We start from the raw sequence: 19,915 nt of genomic DNA, 5'->3' as shown, positions 1-19,915 counted from the left end.
AAGTTATTTCCGGTTCCGTTTTCGTCTTCTGATTGGCTGAGAGTCGTTAACGAGGCTGGATTGGCTGGAATCCCTTAAACCAGGAAGCGAACGTACGCGCGGGTGACAAGTAACCAGTTTTCAAACCTGATTTTGTCGGTAAGTTTTATTTAATGACAATCAGATACGATGCCGTAACATTAACGTGAATAAGTATGTTAGCATTGTAGTGTTCAAACCTCCAAAAAACTAAAATATGAATTTCCTATTGAGACATTGTCACGTGATTTAACAATCCTTTGGATAGGCAAAATTGTACAGAATTATGCGACAATTAAGAAACATACAAACAAGTAAACTTATTAGTGCTAAATCATTATTGAGTCCGATCCTTTGAAAGATATAGACAATTCAATTCACATGTTAGCAAACACCACCGGGTTGCTTTTATTGTGAATGACAGGTGGCGTCTTGTTTTACCGTTTCTGTCACAACAGATCAAAAACATGTTTGCATGATCTGTTTTCTCAGCCTCAATGGAGCCTCCCCTGTTCCCCCGAGAGTCTGGCCAGTTTGTAGCAAAGCAAAGTCAGTATGTGTCTGTGGAGGAAGAAGGTGTGCGGAAGGTGGCAGAGATGCTCTACTCTCTACGGGGAAGTGATGAGCTGAGCGCCAGTGGCTGGAAGACGGCTAACCCCTTGGCCCCATCGCCCACCTCTGACCAGGGGAGTCAACCTCATACATTATTCCATCCATTGCTAGAACAAAAAAACAAATGGGCCTTTAAACTCTAAAATTCAAAATGCACAGGTAGTTTGCCACGTTTCCTTGAGAGCATGCTGTTTGTCTTCCCCCTTTTTTAGTCAGGTAAATTAATATTTACTTGTTTCTATTCGTGTCACAACCCTCTTGGCTCAGAATACCGCATGCAAATTGACTGATGATTAAAAAAAAAAAAAAAATCACTGTCTTGCGCCGGAGAGCAAGTGGTAAAGTCTTGTTCATTCCAAAGGTCGTTTTCCATTAAACATTAGCTGGCTGGTTAACAAGCAGGCAGACAAGAAAAAAATAGGCCACTTGTCATTGTTTTTAATTGTAATTTTATATTTTGCTGTTTGTGTCAAAAACTCCCCTTTGCTCTAGAATCTAAAATAGCGCACTTTCACTATTGTGCATTTTCCTTTGTAATGAATTATGTTAATTCCTATTGTGTTTCAAGACCAAAATTTGATGTTGCACCAGGAGATCTTGAGTTTTTATGTGGGGTGGGGAACAATAAATGCCCTTTGTTGCGTTGGTCTTGACTGACTGCACATTGCTAATTACAGATGCTTTCTGCACAATTATAGTCATTTATTTGCTGTTTCTGAGTCACAGTAGAATGTAGAAACATCCTCCCAGCCAATAATACATCTGTTGTGTTCAATGATAATTTTAATAATTGCCCAATCTGTCGGTTTTTATTTTATTTTATGTTTTTTGTCGTTTGATGAATCAGGAAAAAAACCACGTTTTAATTGTTATCCCTTTATTAAAAAAATGGGACAATAAATGAAATTGATAGTACAGACAACATACATTAGATTTGATTCAGTAATAATTGTTAGATTAACAATAATTAGAATATAGACAAAAATGTTGATCTTAATTTTTCTAAATAAAAACAATCAGTTTACTTTCATTGAGTATAACAAATCACGGAACATTTACCTTGGAAAGCTTTATTGTTCGATTAATTGTCAATTAATGGCTCGTTGCACCTCTAATGTTTTTGTTCTTGCAATAAAGCAGGTTCATCTGCTGTTGTTTCATCACTCTTGTCAGCGTGCACACTGCTGATCAAAACTCGCCTCCCCATGCAGCCCAATTTGTCTTCTTGTGTTGTTGCAACCCTGCAGGCTTTCAACTGGGTGTTCGTGGTTGACACCATGAACTTCTCCTTCTGGCCCGATGAGGAAACACGGCAGTGTGAGGTGACCTTCCAAGGGACAACATACACGGGCTACATGACCTTATGTGCCGCCATCACCAGAGCCATGGAGGAAGGTGAGATTCAGTTTTATTTGTATGACCACCACTAAAAGATGATTCTTTTACCCACAAAAACGTAATTTACAATTTGAATGTATTCCCCTCTTCTAAAGCTGCTAAAAAACGGTCCTGCCATATTTGAATGAATCAATAAAATGAATTCATCACCAAGGCCTACCTCACAATATGTAAACATTTCTTCTCTTTTCATCCACATGCTGTGCATCTGCCTCTTCCAGTTATTGCGAACGTGCCCTTTACTTGAACTTGGACCGCTTGGGGAATTGCTCGTAATGTCGTGTGCATCATTTGCAATTAGACTCCGGATATTTATAAATAACATAGGGAACGCTGCGCCCCGTGAATCGCATGAAATGATGTCTGAGCTACTTGACGGAAATGACGGCTATTACTGTTGCTGGAACTTTGTAGCCAAGTCTCCCTTTACCTTGATTCTCTTCCTCTTTAGGGGTGCCCATTACCGACCCCAAATTTTTCTCCCAGATATCCGTGGAGGAGCTGGCGCACATCCTTCGGTCCGACAACGAAACGCCAATGCCCATGCTTCAGGAGCGCCATCAGGTTTCAAAATGATCATGTTAACGTTTTGACTTTCCTGACTGTTACAAAAATGTCAAGAGAAGTTAACCAGTGTAAAATGTTACCTTTAGCATTGGCTCAGACCTCTGGGCTCAACATGAGTGGAACCTCTTAAAGTTAAACACTTCTTTTATTCAATTAGATATCGGTTAATTTGATATTTTGTGAAAGATTCTCATAGGAAATCTAAAGAAGTGGTTCATGGGTAAAACTGACCATTTTATTTTTTTTATTTTATTAACTGTACAGGCCAAAGGAACTAAAACCTTTAACTAATCAGTTACATTTTATCATTCCTAAATGGAATGCAAATGTAAAAATAAATTAGAATTGAGACAAACACGCAGTCCTAATTTTCACAATAAGTGATGACGTATGGTGACTCTGGCGATATCACCGACTTATGACGCCATCATAGGATAATGACTCATGCACAGTTTATTACATCATAGCGTATCATAGCATTCCAGTAGTGTGAGGGATGACATCAGAGCAATCAGATTTGTAAGTGCTTTGAGCAATTAGCGACATTGTTGGTTTTTCTGGCGTTCATGTCACCTTTCGTTTCTTGTTGTTAACAAAAGGCTAATATTTTCCTTAGCGCTAATGCTACTCTGCTACCTAAATGTGGTTTCTAATTATAGGGATAGAATTGTGTAAGCCTAGCATTGCCCTTTATTGAAGCTCAGTTACACCAACAATACCACTGTGACGGCTCATAGTCCTCTATCTTTCTTGGCAAAATTATCTCTTTCATTCTTACAAAGGTAAGATATGTTGAAATGAGGTTGATGTCTCAATCGGATTAACAGGTTGGTATCACAAGTGCACCCGGGCTCATTTACATGCCAAGTCTGTCTTCCAAGGTGCTGACTGAAGGCGGCCGCGTGCTGTTGCAACATGGCGGAAGCTTCCAGAATTTCATCAGCCGGGCCAAAAATGACGCCCGCAAGATGGTGGAGCTCGTAGTGGAGAAGATTCCCTCCTACAGAGATGAAACTGTTTACCAGGTGTGAATGTCTTGCACGGTGGTAGGCTCACATGGATGAGTGATTAACACGTCTGCATCACAGTTCTGAGATTCTGTGTTTGCATGTTCTCCCCGTGCTCACGTGGATGTCATCCAGTTACTCCATCGTTCTCCCAGTACATTTGAAACATTTTTATAGATTAAGTTTAAATTTTGTTTTTTTAATATTAAATACAAATGAATGCTGCGAATCTGTCTTGTACAATATGTGCTCTGTGATGAAGCTGTAATGTGAGCGCTCCATCTACTGGCCACATTTTGTTGTGTCACAGCTGTAGGCCTAGAAAGACGGTTGACGGTTGAGCGAGTAGATTGTTACCCTTCGCTTTTTCCACATTCTGTTATATTATAGTCAGATTCCAAAGCAGATTTAATGAATCTTTTATTTTTAAAATTCTACATAGTGACAAAGTGAAAACACTACTGAAGTTTGAGCAGAATTTTCTAGAAAATTTCTTTGCGCCTAAAGTCAAACAAAACGGGGACTTCAAAATATTAGCGTGTGTGAGGTCATCAAGTCAATAAGACTTTAAGGATGAAATCCACATGTTTTGCTTTGTTGCCTTTTTGTGATCCCATCACAGAAGCGGAATAGTGATGGCAAAGAGGAAAAGTGTGACAATTAAGGTTCAAAGCTTCACTTTGGACTCATGTTGTTATATTACAGCCGTTTCTGAAAAGTGTACTGTATTTGATCATTTTATAAGCTCATGCACAGTTTAAATGTTAGCAATGCATAAATCGACTATTGCATAAAAAGTTATATAAATATTGCACCAAACACAGTTCTTAAAAAGCAAATGCATTTTTATTTTAATACTAAAATAAATACAACTCAACAGTACTTAAGGCTCTGATTCTTTCACATGCCATTAAAACCATTTTTAGTAAATTTCTAACTTTGTATTAATGCTTATGAGAAAATGCATGTGGTATTGAGAATGTCCTTTGCTTTGTTTAAGGGGAGGAAAATCTCATTATACAAGAGGGCTCAGATCCTGGTGGCAGATTTCTGGGCCATTGCGGCAGCCAGAGGCGAGACCGACATCGTCAACATAGACTGGCTCACCATGTTCGCTGACTACCGGGTCCCACAGGCCCTCGTCTACCTGGGCGCGCTGCGATACTCGGACGCTCTGATGCGCACGCTCAAGACTGGTATGTGGCACAACATTAGCTTCACCTGCGTTATCTACTGACATGCAATATCCACATTTCTGCCTTCAGGCCAGCTGTTGCACTCAGGTGACCCCAGGGAAGTGGAGATCCGGGCATGCTCCATTTGGGCGGTGGAGTGCATTAAGGCCCGCCTGGACGAACTGGCGCGGGAACAAGGCGCTGAGAGCAGTGGCATCAACTCGGTGCTCATTGATTTCTACCTGTGGCCATACGCCAAGCAGCACCACCGAGAGATGGCCCACATTCCCATACACCACACGCGATGTGTTTACTATTGACAAGATAAACGCCGCTACTGTCCAGGACCAAGCCAGCTGCCTGTATGTACATTATTTTATAGTCATTCCTTTTTCCTTTTTGCCATACAATGGATACAAAAAGTCTACCTGTTCAAATTCCAGGTATTTGATACAAAAGAATGACATCAAGATAGATGCGTTCAAAGCTTTTCCATCTATTAATGTAGCCTATAACCTGTAGAACTAAATTGAAAACTTGTTTAGCTTGGTTTCATTCCCCCATCAGAGATACAAAAACAACATAAAGTGAAGTACTTATTCGCAAGGCTTGGGCAAAGAGCGAAGTGCCTCAGATAAAACGTCAGTCTATTTGTTGAAGGGTGGGATGCAAGGTGTGAAAGTTCCGCTTGAGGGCGCTGTTTAATTTCTAATGTCTTCAAGTCGCTCCATTGAGGTGACTCTTGAAGCACATTCTTTGACTCGACCAGCGGTTTCCATGCCGACCGAGCAGCCTCAACGGACGCTCAAATGTCAACAATAACGATTTAGCGATCAACTCTCCCCAGGAAATTAAAGCCGGGTAAAATAAGTAAATTCGATTTACTGTAGATATGGACTTCAGGATGAAAGCGTATCATGTGAGGAGGAATCAGACTGAGTTGAAAACGTGTTCATGACGCTTGTTGCTTTTGTCAGTCGCACTTGGTTGCCTTTATGGTCCTGTCAGGCTCACTTTCATCTTTTAATTAGGGCGCACAACTAGGAAACATACAATATTTAGGGGAGTTGTTTTCTTCCAGTTATGTTTCATAATTGAGTCGGATTAGTACTCGATTGGTTTTGAAGGGCTTCCAAACAGGTCATGACTGAAGTTCGCGTCCGCGTGGCGGTTCGGTTGCGTCCCCTTCTACCTAGGGAGCTTCTGCACGCCCACCGGGAATGTCTGCGTGTGGTTCCCGGCGCCCCGCAGGTTATTCTCGGCTCCGACCAGCTTTTCTCTTTCGATCATGCCTTTGGGCCAACCGCCACCCAGGGTGAAGTGTATGAGTCGTGCGTGCGGCCGCTGACCAGATGCCTGCTGGACGGAATCAACGCCACCGTCTTCTGCTACGGGCAGACCGGCTCCGGGAAGACCTACACGCTCGGTGGTAGCAAGATGGGTGAGAAAGAGAACTTTCCTACATTCTGTGTTGAGTTAAAAGTAAATAAAGTTTTAAACATATAATGAAAAAAAGTATTGTACAAATATTAGTTTGTGAACATATTTTAAAAAATCATTTCGAAATTGTTTGCTTGACACTTTTGAAAAATCAAGAAAGCATATTAAATACTAAATAAAATGAGATTTTGTATCAAGACTTGGTGCAGCGCTAACAATGGCAACCATCTCACAGATTCAGAAGGAGGCATCATCTCATGCTTGGCCAAGGATGTGTTCTCGCTGCTCGACAAAAGGCAGCACAGCAACGGCATGGAAGTAACCGTGCGAGTGTCGTATTTGGAGCTGTACAAGGAGGAGCTGCGTGACCTGCTGGAGCTCGATACCTCTCACAAAGACCTTCAGATCAGAGATGACTTTAAGGGAAACACAGGTGAGTTGAATTATTTTTTCAGTGCTTTTTTTTTCTTGAAATTATTCTGGTACTTTGTAAAAAAAATTAACCTTTGTTCTCAAAAATGTGCAGTTTTTTCTCAAAAATGTAGTCACATTTTGACATTGTAATACTTGAAATCCTCAAAATGACTTTCCTGAGTTTTCTTAGATTTTTTTCCCCTAAATATTCTTTCTTGTAAAAAAAAAATTAATAGATATTTTGATATTCTACTTTTCTCATTTCTTAATGAGATGATTACTATTTTTTTTTATATGATATTTTTGGAAAAATGTACCAATGTGGACTTTGAAGATTTTGCATCTGAACCCATCTACGGTGATGTTTGCGTGTGTATGTGCAGTGGTTGTGGGTGCCAAGGAAGTGGTGGTCTCCTCCTCCGAAGAGCTCCTCAACGTCTTGGAGTTGGGCAATGCGTTGCGCCAAACGGGCACCACCCGTATGAACGAGCACTCAAGCCGCTCCCACACCGTCCTCACGCTGTGGCTCCGCCAGAGACTCCCCGCCGGGCTTGATAGACCAGAGCGCCTTTCAAAGTTCTGCGTGGTGGATTTGGCTGGATCGGAGCGTGTGGGCAAGACTGGAAACACGGGTGTCCGCTTCGAGGAGTCGGTGCACATCAACACGGGCCTGCTGGCGCTGGGCAACGTCATACGGGCCTTGGCCCATCCCGGGCGTCAACGCAGCAGCTACATTCCGTACCGCCACGCCAAGATCACCCGGCTCCTACGGGACTCGTTGGGGGGCAACGCCTGCACCCTCATGATGGCGTGCGTAAGCCCATCTCACCACAGCTTTGCCGAGAGCTTGAGCGTGCTCAAATTCGCCTCCAAGTCTCACCGCATTCGTCACCATGTCGAGATGGCAACGCTCGAACAAGACTCTGAGGAGACCACCATGCTGACTTCTGATGACCCGCCTAACAAGGACATCCAGCCTCCATCAGGAACTGTTTCCACGGCAGAACAGGAAGTGAGCCCCAGGGAAGCGTCTTCCTACTCCTCACTGGTGCAGCAGGCTGCAGCTCTCCTCGCAGAGGTCTGCGGACCCGAATCTCAAAACGACGCTTTGATACGCAAAGTGCACGAGTGGCAGAAGAGGGCGAAGGCCGTCAGCCAATCATGTTGCGACGATGACGTCAGCTGGTCAGATGAGAGAGACTCGCCCCATCTGGTCACCATCTCACAGCTTAGACAGGACCTCAAGAAGTGTCAGGTGAGGGAGATGCGACTGTGAATGTTTTTTTGCGCTCCAGTGCTGTAAGCGGCTGTAATGCTCATGAAACTACGACAACGTTTTTCACTCTTCTTTCAGGAGTCTCTAGAGACAGAAGCCCAACTCGTGGCACAAAAAGATGCCAAACTGAAACAAGTACAAAAAGAAGCGCAAGAACTCTTACAGAAGCAAAACATCCTGCTGCAAACCTTTTGTGAAGAGAAGGCGCAGGTGAGACCACCCGCCATATCTGCTCATCCTTGGCCATCGTTAACATCTCCTGAATGTTTTTAAGACGGAGCGACTGGTGGACCAGCAGATTCTGATCGACCGCCTTCGCTGCGACCTGATGGCCTTGCGGGGCAAAGGGGCAGCTGACTCCTGTAAGGCTCACCACAGACCACACAGTGCCAGCTTGATACGACCCAGCTGTGGACACATGTTGATCAGTAAGGTGGGTGATAGCATGACCTCAGAGTTAGCATTAGCGCATGTTATGACCAAACTGAATTTCAAATGGGAAATAATGGACATTGAAATAATAAAAATGTCATGTTTGTGTAGCTTCGTCCCTGTCTGCCTACCGAGTCGCTAGAGAGGCTGATGGCAACTTTTAAGATAAGCAACCAGCTTCTGCAAAGCCAGGAGGAAGTGAAGGATTTCTGTCCTCTGCTGAAACAAACGGGAGAAGTACAAGGTCAACAGAAGGACAATTTTGTTAGTGGACTTGGGTAAGGAAATGCTTCAAACATTTGTTAGTCATTTTAGTTTGAGGCTGCATTTGCATTTGTCAGACCAAAGGATCACAATCAGGTTATTGTCAGGCGCTGGTGGTGGCCATGCCTTAATTATTCAATTATTTCAATTTTCAAATGTCTTTTTTTTTTGGTCATGTCGTAATGTTAATATGTTGAATCCTCCGTTGATAAGATGGACCAGCAGGCAGAAGAAATCAGCCCTGAAAGAAAAAGTCTTTGGAACGGACCAACCATCAAAACAAACAACTCAGCAGGCCACATGTAGCATATCACTTTATTTTTTAATCCATCATCTTCTTATACCGTACCTATCTGATTTTTTTTTTTTTGTAAATATATATACTTATTTTTTCAGGGACCAAACGACAAGCCACTGGGCGCAGTCGCCTGAAAGATCAGAGGCAGAGAGCCGGTCTAATTCAGAGGAGGATTCAGATGTTGTCAACAAACATGTCCTTAAAAGAGGAGCTTGTCAAAGAAATGGAAAAAACTGGTGTGTACATAATAGTTTTCTTAGATTAAATGATCTGTAAAACATGCTATTAATAATTATTTTATGATTTTGGAATTTAGTTCAAAAGGGACATTGTATATTAATAAACAGTAAATATGCCCGATTATTTCTGATGGCTGGCGAGTTCCCATCAGAAGTCTTGGCAGGTTGATGTAACACAGTAAACTGACTTGACTTTTTGGCTCTATTTTGTCCTATAGAGAAAGAAACGCTGGCGGCAGTCCGGCGCGAAGCGGGCGACCACCGAGAGGACGACGCGCTGGCTTGGCTGTCGGAGCAGAGCCGGCAGGCCCGCTCAGCGCTGCGTCACAGCCTGCAGCACATGGATCTGCAAAGGGCTCAGCTGCAGAGGAGCCTCAGGCGGCCCAGCCCGGAGAGCAGTGAAAACTCCGCAGAGTCAGAGCCTGACAGGGTTAGTGTGGATTCTACGAGCCCCTGAAACACAAACACCGCCATATCAATTAAATCAATCATAAACAAACACACAGAAGTGATGCTAATGGGAGGTTTTATGCCTTGTGTGCAGCTGGACAGTGTTCGAGAAAGTGTAAACAAACTGTGGCCGAAGGAAAAGGTAACATTGAAGCCATTTTGCACACAACGCCTTTTTTTGAGTTAACGCTCCCCTGTGGCGGCTACAGGCAGATGAGCCTTGTTGGCTGGATGAGGCCGAAGAGCTGGAGCTGCAGCGGAGAGCCGCTCAACAGGAGCTGGATGAAGAGTTGAGCACGAGTGAGGAGGTGCGCCAGCGTAGGGATGCGTGCCTGCAGCGCAAGAACGCACTGGAGATGGAGAGGCTGCGCTCCAGCCAGGTAGGCTGGATATTAAACATAATCTTAAATCATACAAGTCAGTATAATGTTAATCCTGTATTCTTTGACATGTGTTGCAATGTGCTGGTAATATTGTGTAATGTTATTCGACAGGTTTTGAGTCAGGACCTGCTGCGTGTGTCAATGCGCTTGGAAACGCTGGAGGAGAAGACGGCGAGTGGTTCCAAGCAGGCGGCCATGACGGAGCTGGAGAAAGAGAAAGAGATGCTGAAACAGAAGAGAGACAGCCTGGATTCACAGCTCAAGGACAGCGCGGTGCTCACTGTGGAGGTGAGGGTGGAGGTCATGGAGAGAGCATGTCCAAACTTTTTCCTTTGAGAGCTCTATGCATCACACGACTAACATGGTCGTTGGCTAAATAAAAAGCAAAAGACAATTCTCTTTGGTCGTTGTCAAGGAGGAGCAGTTGGAAGAAGCCGTGCAAGTCCTGGAAGCAGAGCTGGACTTCAAGCAGCGATGCATCCAAGACAAACAGGAGAAAGCCTGGAGCTCGTCGAAGCGACACAGCGCATGCGTCTCCGACATCACCGGAAAGCTAAGGGGGCTCTCGCAATCCCAAGCTTCTGAGCTGCTCGTCAAATACTTTGGCAAAGTAAGTGCGTGCAGTTCAATGCGTCATGTCTTGTCAAAATACTAGAAGCAGCTGTCAGTGTGCCGCAGTGCCGTTTTGTCTCCTGAAAATGTTCAATGGAGATCACTCTGTCGACCGTGTCAATCAAAAGTAAGCCTTATCATTTTTGTGTTTTCTTACTTGCCCACTAGGTGATGGACCTTCGCCAAGCGGAAGCTTGTTTGCGATTATACTGTGAGGAGCTGGAGATTTACTGCGCGGAGCAGGAGGAAGCACGTACGGAGCTGGAAGCCGCCGTACAGAACTTGGCCTTGGACGCTGACCGCAGGCTCACCCAGCAGCAGCAGGAACATCACAGGAACATGCGTTTTCTCATGAGCAAACTCAAAGGTCATCACACATGAAACCTTTTTTTTTTTTTTTTAACTGAGCTAGTTAGAACAAGAGAGGGATTTAGCTACTCCATGACCACAAGTGAATCTGAGCATTTAGATGGCATTGATGGATTTCCTTCCACTTTTAGAGGGAACTTCGTCAGGAGAAGCCCAGGAGGTGATCAAGGGGCGTGTGCAAAACTTGGAGAAGGAATTGTTCTTCTACAAACACTGCAGCCGCAAGCTGAGGAAGCAGCTCAAAGAGTCCCAGTGCGCTGACCACAGTCCCCGCACTGAGGAGACTCTCCCGGAACTCAACTTGTCCAAAGACGCCAAAAGATTTTCACGCCACCAGAGCCCATCTTCATCATCTTCGTCGGCTGAGAACGCCAAGACCCCTGTCGACCACCAGATTGGCGCGATAGCCCGTTGCCACGGTTACAGCGAACGCCGGCCACCTCACCCCCACGGGACGCGAGCCACCGTCGCGCTGCATCGCAGGAAGCTGCGGGAGCTGACAGGGCCGGCGCGGGACTCCGTGGTGGACACCGGTATCGAGATGCTGTCGGACGACTCTCTGGAAGTGTCCACCGGCAGTGAAACGCACGACTGTAGCAATGTGAGGTCAGTGGGCCTTGACTCGTAATTTTTACAAATGCCTTTTGTTAGTTAAACAACTAAACATTGCATTAAGGTCATGCCACAAATACTTTTTTAATTGTATGAATTAATATTATGGTCACACACACGATAGAAAAACACAAGACTCCATTTTATGTTGTTTTGTTTGTAACACTGCAAGACAGAACAAATCCTGTTACTTTATTATTATAAGAAAATGTTTGCTTTAACAGAATCTTAGTTTTAATATTGAGAGGGAATTTTTTTATTTGACATAGCTGTTGATGTACAAAAAAGAGGAGAGTAATAAATAAAGCGCAGAGCAATAAATAGTGTTGAGTAAGAAATAAATCATAGCATTAATAATAAATAATATATGTCAATCAAAAATCAAAAACTTTGGTATGCCAATCATGTGAGGTCTACCGTTGTAATATTGACAAAAATCCTAACTTGTTGCATTTTTAGCTATTTTGTGGGGATATTAAAAATTAGTAGCAGTAGTTGTGTGAATGAAGTTGTCTTGAGATTTTTAACTTGTATATGAAATACTGCAAGGGATAATTAATAATTTTTTATTAAATTTTAGTTGTAATATAACCAGAATAATTTTTATTGCTCTTTTAACAATAAGAAAAATGTTAATTTTTACCAAATTTTAGTCATATTCAAGAGTAAAACTTTATGTTGGTTGCAATATTACACAAAACATCAAATGAAATTTTAGGAAAAAATGCAATTCACATTTAAAATGAGAAATAATATATACTTGTAACATACAAATGTATTTCTGTTTTTCCCCTCTCAATATTACACATTTTATGTAAGTTAAAAAAAACTTCATTTTGTTCTAATATTACATATATGGGACAATTCCTTACAAAAATTTGACATTGACCTAACAAATTACAATTGTGTTTGGTAGACTCACTGAAATAAGACTATACTTGAAATGGACGTGCTCGCTAATCCAACGTTCTTTCAAAATGCCGCATTTGTGCATGTATACTCAAGATGCAGGGTACTTATATGGTTTAGCTTAGTTTTATGAGTATTTGCAGTTACAGTGATGTTTACTCTTAGGAGTATAGACTTTGTACAATTATTTTGATTGCTGTGTAATTCTTAAACATTTAAATGGAAAGAAACATACCATTGATCTCAATTGGTTTATGTATTTATTGTATACTTGTCCAACAGAATGTTTTAAAACCCTATTTGGACATAAAAAAGCATTTTTGTCCCATATGAAAGCATTTTGAAACATAATCTTACACGATTATGTTAAAGAAAGGCCACTGTCAAAAATAGATGCCAAGCCTAAAAAATCTTAATAAATGCTGCACCTCAAATGAAGCCTCCTTTTTTTATTTGCCACACTCCAGCGAAAATACTATAAAATTGATTTGATTGTGGGGAATAAATGAACTGTAAAACAGTAAAGATTTAAATTCACACATTCAACTAATGCTACATAATCTATTTAAAATTATTCAACATAATAGAAACAGCAATGTATTCACTGAAAAAGTAGTTTATTGACTTAAAGGTGGAAGATTTAGAAACATTTCTCAACTACCAAGTCAGTCAAATATTTTGGCATTTTGAACAGACAACAGGCACTCGATGCATGTGTGCCTTAGGGAGCAGCACTGACAAACATTTAGTGCGTGTGTGTGTGTGTGTGTACGTGTTGAGAGAGAGGCATGCATTACTACATGCTGACAGTCCAACAACAAAAAAATTAACAAAACAAGAACACATTTTGTTGTTGTTGGGACTTCAAGAGATGCCATCAGAGATCCGCTTCAGAACTTTTCTTCCCTCTCTTGTTACCCTGGCAACCACAAAAGTGCAAATAATTCTAATTTACTTTAACCTTCTTTTTTCCGCAACATTTTGACCATTTTATTTCTGCGAATTTTTGAATCACAGTTGACTTCTTAAGAGAAACTGGAGCGTAAAATGTTACCTGATGTTTGGGCTGCTCAGACTGCTTGACTTTAGATCGTTCTTGTTCAAGTGCGGTGTGTAGTAAGGTCACCTAAAAAAACAATATTTAAAACATGAGCATGGATGAACAGGACCTGGCGTCCTCTTTTGTACAATGAATTGCTCAATCCCCACATTGGCTCACCTGACGAGCTTAACTTTCCCAAACTTTACACTCACATTAAAAAAAATCTCTAGCACAAAATCTAACAAAAAAATTACAAGAAGTGGATAAAGAGGTAGCTTTTGAGGTTTCGTCAAAAAGAATTGCGAGCCAACCTGCAACGAGAGCTCTTCTTTGATATGCAGCAGCTCCTCCACTTGCAGCAAGATTTCGGCTTTGTCTTTCACTACACGCACACAAAATAATCATGGGGTGAAAAAAATGCTTATAATATCTGTTAAAAATGAAGAATGATGATTTTTTTTGTCCAGATTTTCTGCCAAAATGAGAAGAACGAACCCATTCAACAAGTGGTGAGTGGGTCACTGAAACGGGAGTTTTTAAAGCTTATTATTTGCAACACAATGGGTAGCATATGTGCCACGGGGTCGAGCGGTTCTGTTTTTAAATCTGGTCTCCAACTAGTTCCCCACATTGGCCCAAAACGTGCCTGTTAAATTCAAATGTGTACATCAACACTCACTCTCTCCTTGCTGAAGCATCTTGAGAAGCTGCCCATTTCTGGCCTTCACCTCTTTGTATTTGACCTGCAAAACATGACGCCAGCCGTCAGCGTCCACACAGTACGAGGCATCGGTGGGGGGGTCCCACCTCCCACTGTGCGATGGTCTTCTTCAGCTCACGGATCTCCTGGTCTTTCTTCTCCAGCTCATATTTCAGCTGCTCGGCACGAGGGTCCTACAGCAAAGGATGAAAGAAGAGGTGGGCTCTCATAGGTCATCTAGAAAGGCACAATGGTGGGAAGTAACGAAGTGCAAACACATTGTTACTGGACCGATGTTTCTGAATTTGAGTATGTATTTTTCTGACAGCTTTTGACTTTTCCTCTCAGCGGATTGAAGCCCGATTGTCACTGTGCGCACACTCACTGGCTCATGTTCCGCCGAGGTGTCACCATTGTACTGCTTGCGCCTCCTCTCCTGCTGGACTATTCGACTAAGGTCGTCCTCCAGCTTGTTAAAGAAACGCTCCTCCTGGCCCAGTCCCAGGGCAGAATTGGACACTTCCTGCTAAGGTGGGGTTTTTATATAAATATAATTCCATTTTAAACTGGACAGATGGGCAAATTCATGCAGAAGTAAAATAAGAGGTTAAAATATGCCACATAGTTTAATAACACAGTAAAATGAACCACTTTTGTTTTAATATTAATTCTACTAGATGGCCATACGTTGGCCACCATATGCTCACCTCTTTCTCCTGTCTCCGGTTCGCATGTTCTACAAAAAGCAAAAGTCCATCAATTGTTGATATTTCAAGAGGTCTCTCGCAGGTCCGATCTTGGAGTTTGTCTGACCTGTGGTGCCTTCAGCCTGGAAGTCCTGCAGAGAGACTGTCTTTTTGTCTTTGGCCTGCGGGTTCTTCTTCTTCTTCTCCTTGCTGCCGCCTCCGCCACCATCTTTGCGAGACTTTGGCGACTGCACGTGGTTATTGCTGCCTCCCTGCTAAAAAGGTCCAAAGGTTTTTGTTTAAAGTTAATTTTCATTCTTCCCAATGAGACATAAGCAGAGCACATGGTTGTTGGAAGTACCTGTTTGTTTTGTTCAAACTCCAGTTTGCTCAGAATCAAGGCCTTCTCCAAGTCTGCCTCGTACATCTCGGACGTCAGCTGCCGTGAGAAAGAAGACATCTCTCTATGCTCTACACATGACATGATCTTCTCTTACCTGCTCGTCCCTCTGCTTCCACTGCTGCCAGCCCTGCTGCGACGATGGATTAGCACCATGCGGCGCCGAGGTGCCACTGAGGAGGTCACCGGCTATTCCCGAGAGCGTCATGCAGGGCGGCGGGGCGTGGGACTTCTGCGGGATCTTCTTGAAGGCCAGATTGCGAAGCTGAAATGGAGATGTTACGCATGCTGGTTCAAGCCTGTATTGGAGTTACTTGCGTTCAAATGCTCAGCTCCACCTCTGCCAGATAAAAGCGCTGTAGCAATGTCATGGTTTTAACTTCCCATCCTAACTTCACAATTGCCCCATAATCCACATCTTGACGGGATAAAAGTCCAGAGCCACCTACAAGTAATGGGACTTGGGGTTCAACATGTAGTTGTGCCCCTAGTTGTCAGGGTGACAAATGCTGCCAAAAGTTAGGGGTGAGCAGTCATCAGTCAAAACAGAGGGTTCATGGTGTGTTATGAAATCTGAATGATTGTTGATCATGTTCTCAAAACACCTGCTGAGGGGTGTTCCCCCTTTCTCACCTCGTTGGCTTCACTTTGCTGTTGTTCCTTCTTCTTATTTTTCTTCTTGTCTTTCTTCTTGTCGTTGCCCTGAGATGCTTTGCCCCCTCCGGACTTTTCCGGGCGCTGCTTCCTGGAGCCGGCTTTGTTGGCTGTCTTCACTGCTCCAGAATTGTCCGAGTCGGAGTCCGAGTCGATCTGAAGCAGGGCGAAGCGAGAGGCGGTGGTGGGGACCATGATGGTTGTTGACGATGCCATTGAGGAAGCCTAATTCTGATTAAGGGAGAAGGTAAGGAGAACATTTCAATGACTGTTGTTCTTATGTGTCTTAGGACTAAACACCGGTCGTTAAAAGCTGGCGTTTGGTTTGCGGTTAGCTGCGCATAGCATCTTCATTTCTCCAAAAGCTAAAGCCGGGGCTTCTTTTTATTCTAAGCGCTCCTACAAGTACTCAATGACACACGACAGTCTATGAAGCTAAAAGGCACTTACGTTGTTTTCTTTCCAATTTGATCAGCGACTTATGTCGAAAAGTTGCAACGTTTGGAAAAGTTATTCAAGTCTTACTTTCACCTGTTAGAAGAGAAAGGGTTAGCGCTGACTTGCTAGCTGCTAGCTGCTTTCAGTACGGAAACTCAGCAGTGTCGAAAAGGATCATTCGCTTTCTGGCGTGCCAGCAGAAATTCCAAATCAATACAGAATATACTGGGGGGGATCGATATCGTAATAATAGTAACAGTCTGTAAGTTAAATTGATATCATATAAACGTATGTTTAAAAAAAACTATAAAGTAAGAACGGTGAATAGTTAAGTCTGTACTTTCACTTAAAAACATCAAAGTTATACTTTAGTTCTCATTGGTTTTGAGAGCAATGATTTTTTTTTTTTTTTTACACAGTACCACTGTGACATCATATTCCAACAAGTCCAATGAATACTTCCTGGTGTGATTGTACTATTTATATGATGGCAATTATTTCTCCCATATAAGGTGCTGCATATTGTATGTTCAGTGCATAATTTAATTAACAGTAACCATCTGTCTGGAGCAAAATTTTCCACCTTGTAATGCTCTACCGCAAACACTAGAGAGCAGACACACTCCTGTTTATTTTAAGTTTTTTGTTTAATCCAAAAATAGAAAACTCATTTAGTTTACATCCCCAATTACATTTAATGGAAGCCCCCCCCAAAAATAACTTTAAATATCACATAATCCAGTGTGTTGGTGGGAGAGATACGAGTGTGGCTTTAGGAATTATTTCTCCCCCGTTGAGATTTGAACACGAGTCACAACATTAGACACCAGTCACATCAATGGCACTGAGATCCATTTTGATGGTTTTTCTTTGGAGACTTGAGGCTGATGAGGTGTTTCTCCACCTCCACGGCCATGTCAGGGATGCTCCTGCTTACATCCAGACATACAACGTTCTCCTTTTGATCTTCCACGGGGTGCTGCAAGACTTCAAACTGTGAATGTAGAAGGTCTGCCTTCATGAAGTGTCCCCTGCGGTCCACCATCCTCCGGTGAATGACCTCGTAGTCTCCGTGCAAGAAGAGAAAGAAGACACCGACATGGGAGTGGGGGAGTGGAGGGGAGGAGGTGGTGGAGGGAAGGGCTTTGGGACCGTGGAGGAGGATGAGTCTGTAGAGGCGTTTGAGGGCAGAGCAGGTCACAAGTGCATCAGAGTTGGAACATCGTTCTCTGTGGTGGATGACAAACACGATCAAATTGTAGGACTACATTTAAAGCTCTACAAAAAGTCAAAGCACAAGAGATTTCATTGTTGTGATGCTCTCTGAAGTTCCACTGTTTAATGTTTTACTGTGCAGCACTGGTTGTTTCTTGAATAGGTTTTACACTGTTGTTTGTAGTATACTTGAACAAGCAACCATTTTTAATTTGTAATAGCACATTTAAAACTCTCCAAAATGGGAGTACTCTTCAAACTTTGCATAATTACTCACTTGAACAGGCTGCACACTGTTTGCAAAAGGTGTAAAAGATAGCGCCGACGGAAAACTTGGGAAAGCACGCAAGCGCGAAATGAAGTCTGACTTGTTGGAATGGGAAGTGTTAGTGGAGGAGGCAAACAAACACTACTGAGAGAAATGTATTGCTCCAATAAATTTGGGGAAGCCAGCAACTGCATAAAAGCCACGTTTGGGCAAGGAAAAACTCCCCCCCCCCCCTTCCAAGAGAATTGGGCTGCAATGGTGAGGGCAACTTTGAACACTTGTTTGATAAATCATACTTGGTGCGCAAAATTAATCTGTGTGTGTGTGTGTGTGCGTGCGTGCGTGCGTGCGTGCGTATATGTTTAGTCAAACCTTTCAATGATGTCATGCAGTCTCAGAAGCCAAGGAAATCTATCCTGAGGAGAAAAATGAAAACATCATGACTTAATTTAGGATGTTTGCATGAAAAACATTGAAATAGTCCAAATAGCCTATTTTCTTGACAAAACAGTCACATGAATGCATAATAATTCTTACCAGTTTTCTCATTAAAACAATAAAAGCATCCTTGAAGCCCTTATGATTAATAATTTAATCTTATTAATATTATAAATCATCTATGCATGTACAATAGAACTGATAAAAAACTTGAAACGATCTGTTTAGAACCTTATATATACTACTTCAAACCTTAGCCAACATGTTAACAAAAAAACTTCATTAGACACACGCAAAAACATTACACAAGTAAGCCTTACTCAAAGCCAAAGAAAATGCAAACTGGACCGAGCACAGTGTCTCAAACTCGGAATGGTGCGACCTCAGGTTGCAATGCATTTGATCCTGCTAAACTGGAGTCACGTGATTGTCATGCATTCAATAGAAAACAGATAAGAGGAAGCCCATTTTGTTACATGTCCCACCTCAAAGCTCACTCTCATCTTGTTGTCTGCAGCCAAGTGGGATAGTAACACATAAAAGCCTGACACTCATCCAACATGTTGATCATTTATTTGGTTGTTTGAAAACTAGAGCCAGAGCAGCACAGTGCAGGTGCAAGCATTAGTAACAATAAAATGCATCACAACATTCAGATTTTGTCCCAACCCTATTTAGAAATGAAGATAAGAAAACAACAGAAACAAAAAATGTTGACTCATCTAAATTTCCAAACCCTAACATTGCACAGACAAGACACCTACTGACCTGGTCTGTGAGTGGCTCTCCACGAGCCATCTTGGCCACATTCTCCTCAGGGTGGAACCTGTCTCCTTCATGCAGCGGCCACCCCAGCTGATACGTAAACACAAAGCACACACGCACAGGTTAAGGCAATGACGTGGTCAAACATCACCTCAGATTAAACGCTGGAGTGATGGATTGGATTAAATCACCTTTTCTGATAGGAAGGCCCCCAAAGAGCTTCTACATTAGAAACACAACATCAAAGTTAATGTTGATGTACAGTTGCACAAAATTTTGGTGGTTCAAACTGCTGCCCGCTTATAGTGGAAGACGTCAGTTTAGCTCAACTTTTTAAACCATATCTGTACATGAACTCATGAACCTGAACCTTCATTATTGACACATACTTGCCACAGCCTGACACTCCCATGATGATGTAGATCATCCTGCTGGAGTGATAGAACACATTATACATTCCAGTGAATATTTACATTTCATCATCATCATATCTCTCTCTCTCTCTCTCTCTCTCTCTCTCTCTCTCTCTCTCTCTCTCTCTCGCCGATACCTACTGTAGTATCGACAGTATCGATAGTTGGATCGTCTCCGCAGGCCTACCGGTCAGTCGTGTACTCGCGGGGCACAAAATGAAATCAACACATCCACCGAGTTGCAACTGAACGCACGCTGCATATTCCCTTCAGACAAATGCAAGACTAATAGACTAATTTGACGATACACAAGGCAATTCGTATTGGCAAGCAGCACACACAGACCTGCTGGCTCCTGCGCAAATGGTCAATGTAACGTCACCTGGTGCGTGACGTCATCACGTTTTACAATAAAAGAGAC

General features: G+C 42.7%; 5 protein-coding genes across 16 annotated transcripts in view; 3 read left to right on the top strand and 2 right to left on the bottom strand.

Moving 5' to 3' along the window:
- The first annotated feature begins 15 nt into the window (after positions 1–15).
- On the top strand, positions 16–5,247 carry qng1 (Q-nucleotide N-glycosylase 1). The gene is made up of 7 exons (XM_088375481.1): positions 16–138; positions 511–705; positions 1,879–2,025; positions 2,480–2,592; positions 3,477–3,620; positions 4,603–4,798; positions 4,868–5,247. Exons 2-7 carry the CDS (start codon positions 516–518, stop codon positions 5,095–5,097), a joined length of 1,020 nt encoding a protein of 339 aa, XP_088231607.1. The 5' UTR covers positions 16–138; positions 511–515; the 3' UTR covers positions 5,098–5,247.
- A 211-nt stretch (positions 5,248–5,458) lies between these two features.
- On the top strand, positions 5,459–12,909 carry LOC148397863 (kinesin-like protein KIF27). The gene is made up of 15 exons (XM_088375470.1): positions 5,459–6,218; positions 6,453–6,650; positions 7,015–7,886; positions 7,986–8,117; positions 8,182–8,340; positions 8,451–8,617; positions 8,817–8,905; positions 9,000–9,137; positions 9,359–9,570; positions 9,685–9,732; positions 9,800–9,970; positions 10,085–10,261; positions 10,389–10,583; positions 10,754–10,952; positions 11,086–12,909. Exons 1-15 carry the CDS (start codon positions 5,921–5,923, stop codon positions 11,580–11,582), a joined length of 3,552 nt encoding a protein of 1,183 aa, XP_088231596.1. The 5' UTR covers positions 5,459–5,920; the 3' UTR covers positions 11,583–12,909.
- Positions 12,910–13,075: 166 nt separating this feature from the next.
- Positions 13,076–16,712, bottom strand: gkap1 (G kinase anchoring protein 1). Of its 5 annotated transcripts, none has more exons than XM_088375479.1 (12): positions 16,408–16,712; positions 15,937–16,188; positions 15,401–15,568; positions 15,265–15,342; positions 15,031–15,175; positions 14,925–14,953; positions 14,603–14,743; positions 14,325–14,411; positions 14,197–14,260; positions 13,829–13,899; positions 13,530–13,601; positions 13,076–13,394 (listed from the first exon to the last, which is right to left on the bottom strand). In XM_088375479.1, exons 2-12 carry the CDS (start codon positions 16,171–16,173, stop codon positions 13,353–13,355), a joined length of 1,134 nt encoding a protein of 377 aa, XP_088231605.1. In that variant the 5' UTR covers positions 16,174–16,188; positions 16,408–16,712; the 3' UTR covers positions 13,076–13,352. The 5 variants fall into 5 exon arrangements, with proteins under 5 accessions (XP_088231605.1, XP_088231606.1, XP_088231603.1 ...); XM_088375480.1 differs by having other exon boundaries at positions 14,603–14,740; XM_088375477.1 differs by having other exon boundaries at positions 15,031–15,178; positions 16,518–16,712.
- frmd3 (FERM domain containing 3) overlaps positions 15,284–19,915 on the top strand; it is a 32,381-nt gene continuing 27,749 nt past the window's right edge. The window contains exon 1 of one of the 4 annotated variants that reach the window (XM_088375472.1): positions 15,284–16,204. The gene's annotated coding sequence lies outside the window, so the exon portion shown is untranslated. The remainder of the gene's footprint in view (positions 16,205–19,915) is intronic. The other 3 variants (XM_088375471.1, XM_088375475.1, XM_088375473.1) reach the window with 3 other exon arrangements.
- LOC148397861 (gluconokinase-like) lies at positions 17,024–19,885 on the bottom strand. 5 transcript variants are annotated; one of them, XM_088375483.1, is made up of 6 exons: positions 19,632–19,885; positions 19,471–19,512; positions 19,273–19,303; positions 19,085–19,171; positions 18,251–18,294; positions 17,024–17,624 (listed from the first exon to the last, which is right to left on the bottom strand). In XM_088375483.1, exons 2-6 carry the CDS (start codon positions 19,506–19,508, stop codon positions 17,231–17,233), a joined length of 594 nt encoding a protein of 197 aa, XP_088231609.1. In that variant the 5' UTR covers positions 19,509–19,512; positions 19,632–19,885; the 3' UTR covers positions 17,024–17,230. The 5 variants fall into 5 exon arrangements, with proteins under 5 accessions (XP_088231609.1, XP_088231608.1, XP_088231611.1 ...); XM_088375482.1 differs by having other exon boundaries at positions 19,636–19,885; XM_088375485.1 differs by having other exon boundaries at positions 19,471–19,509; positions 19,636–19,885.

The sequence above is a fragment of the Syngnathus floridae genome, chromosome 5 (genome assembly GCF_059516105.1).
Source record: "Syngnathus floridae isolate MCC-2025c chromosome 5, RoL_Sflo_1.0, whole genome shotgun sequence".
NCBI classification, from domain to species: Eukaryota; Metazoa; Chordata; class Actinopteri; order Syngnathiformes; family Syngnathidae; genus Syngnathus; species Syngnathus floridae.
Note: the sequence above shows the minus strand (reverse complement) of the source record. Positions and strands in the feature narration are given on the sequence as shown.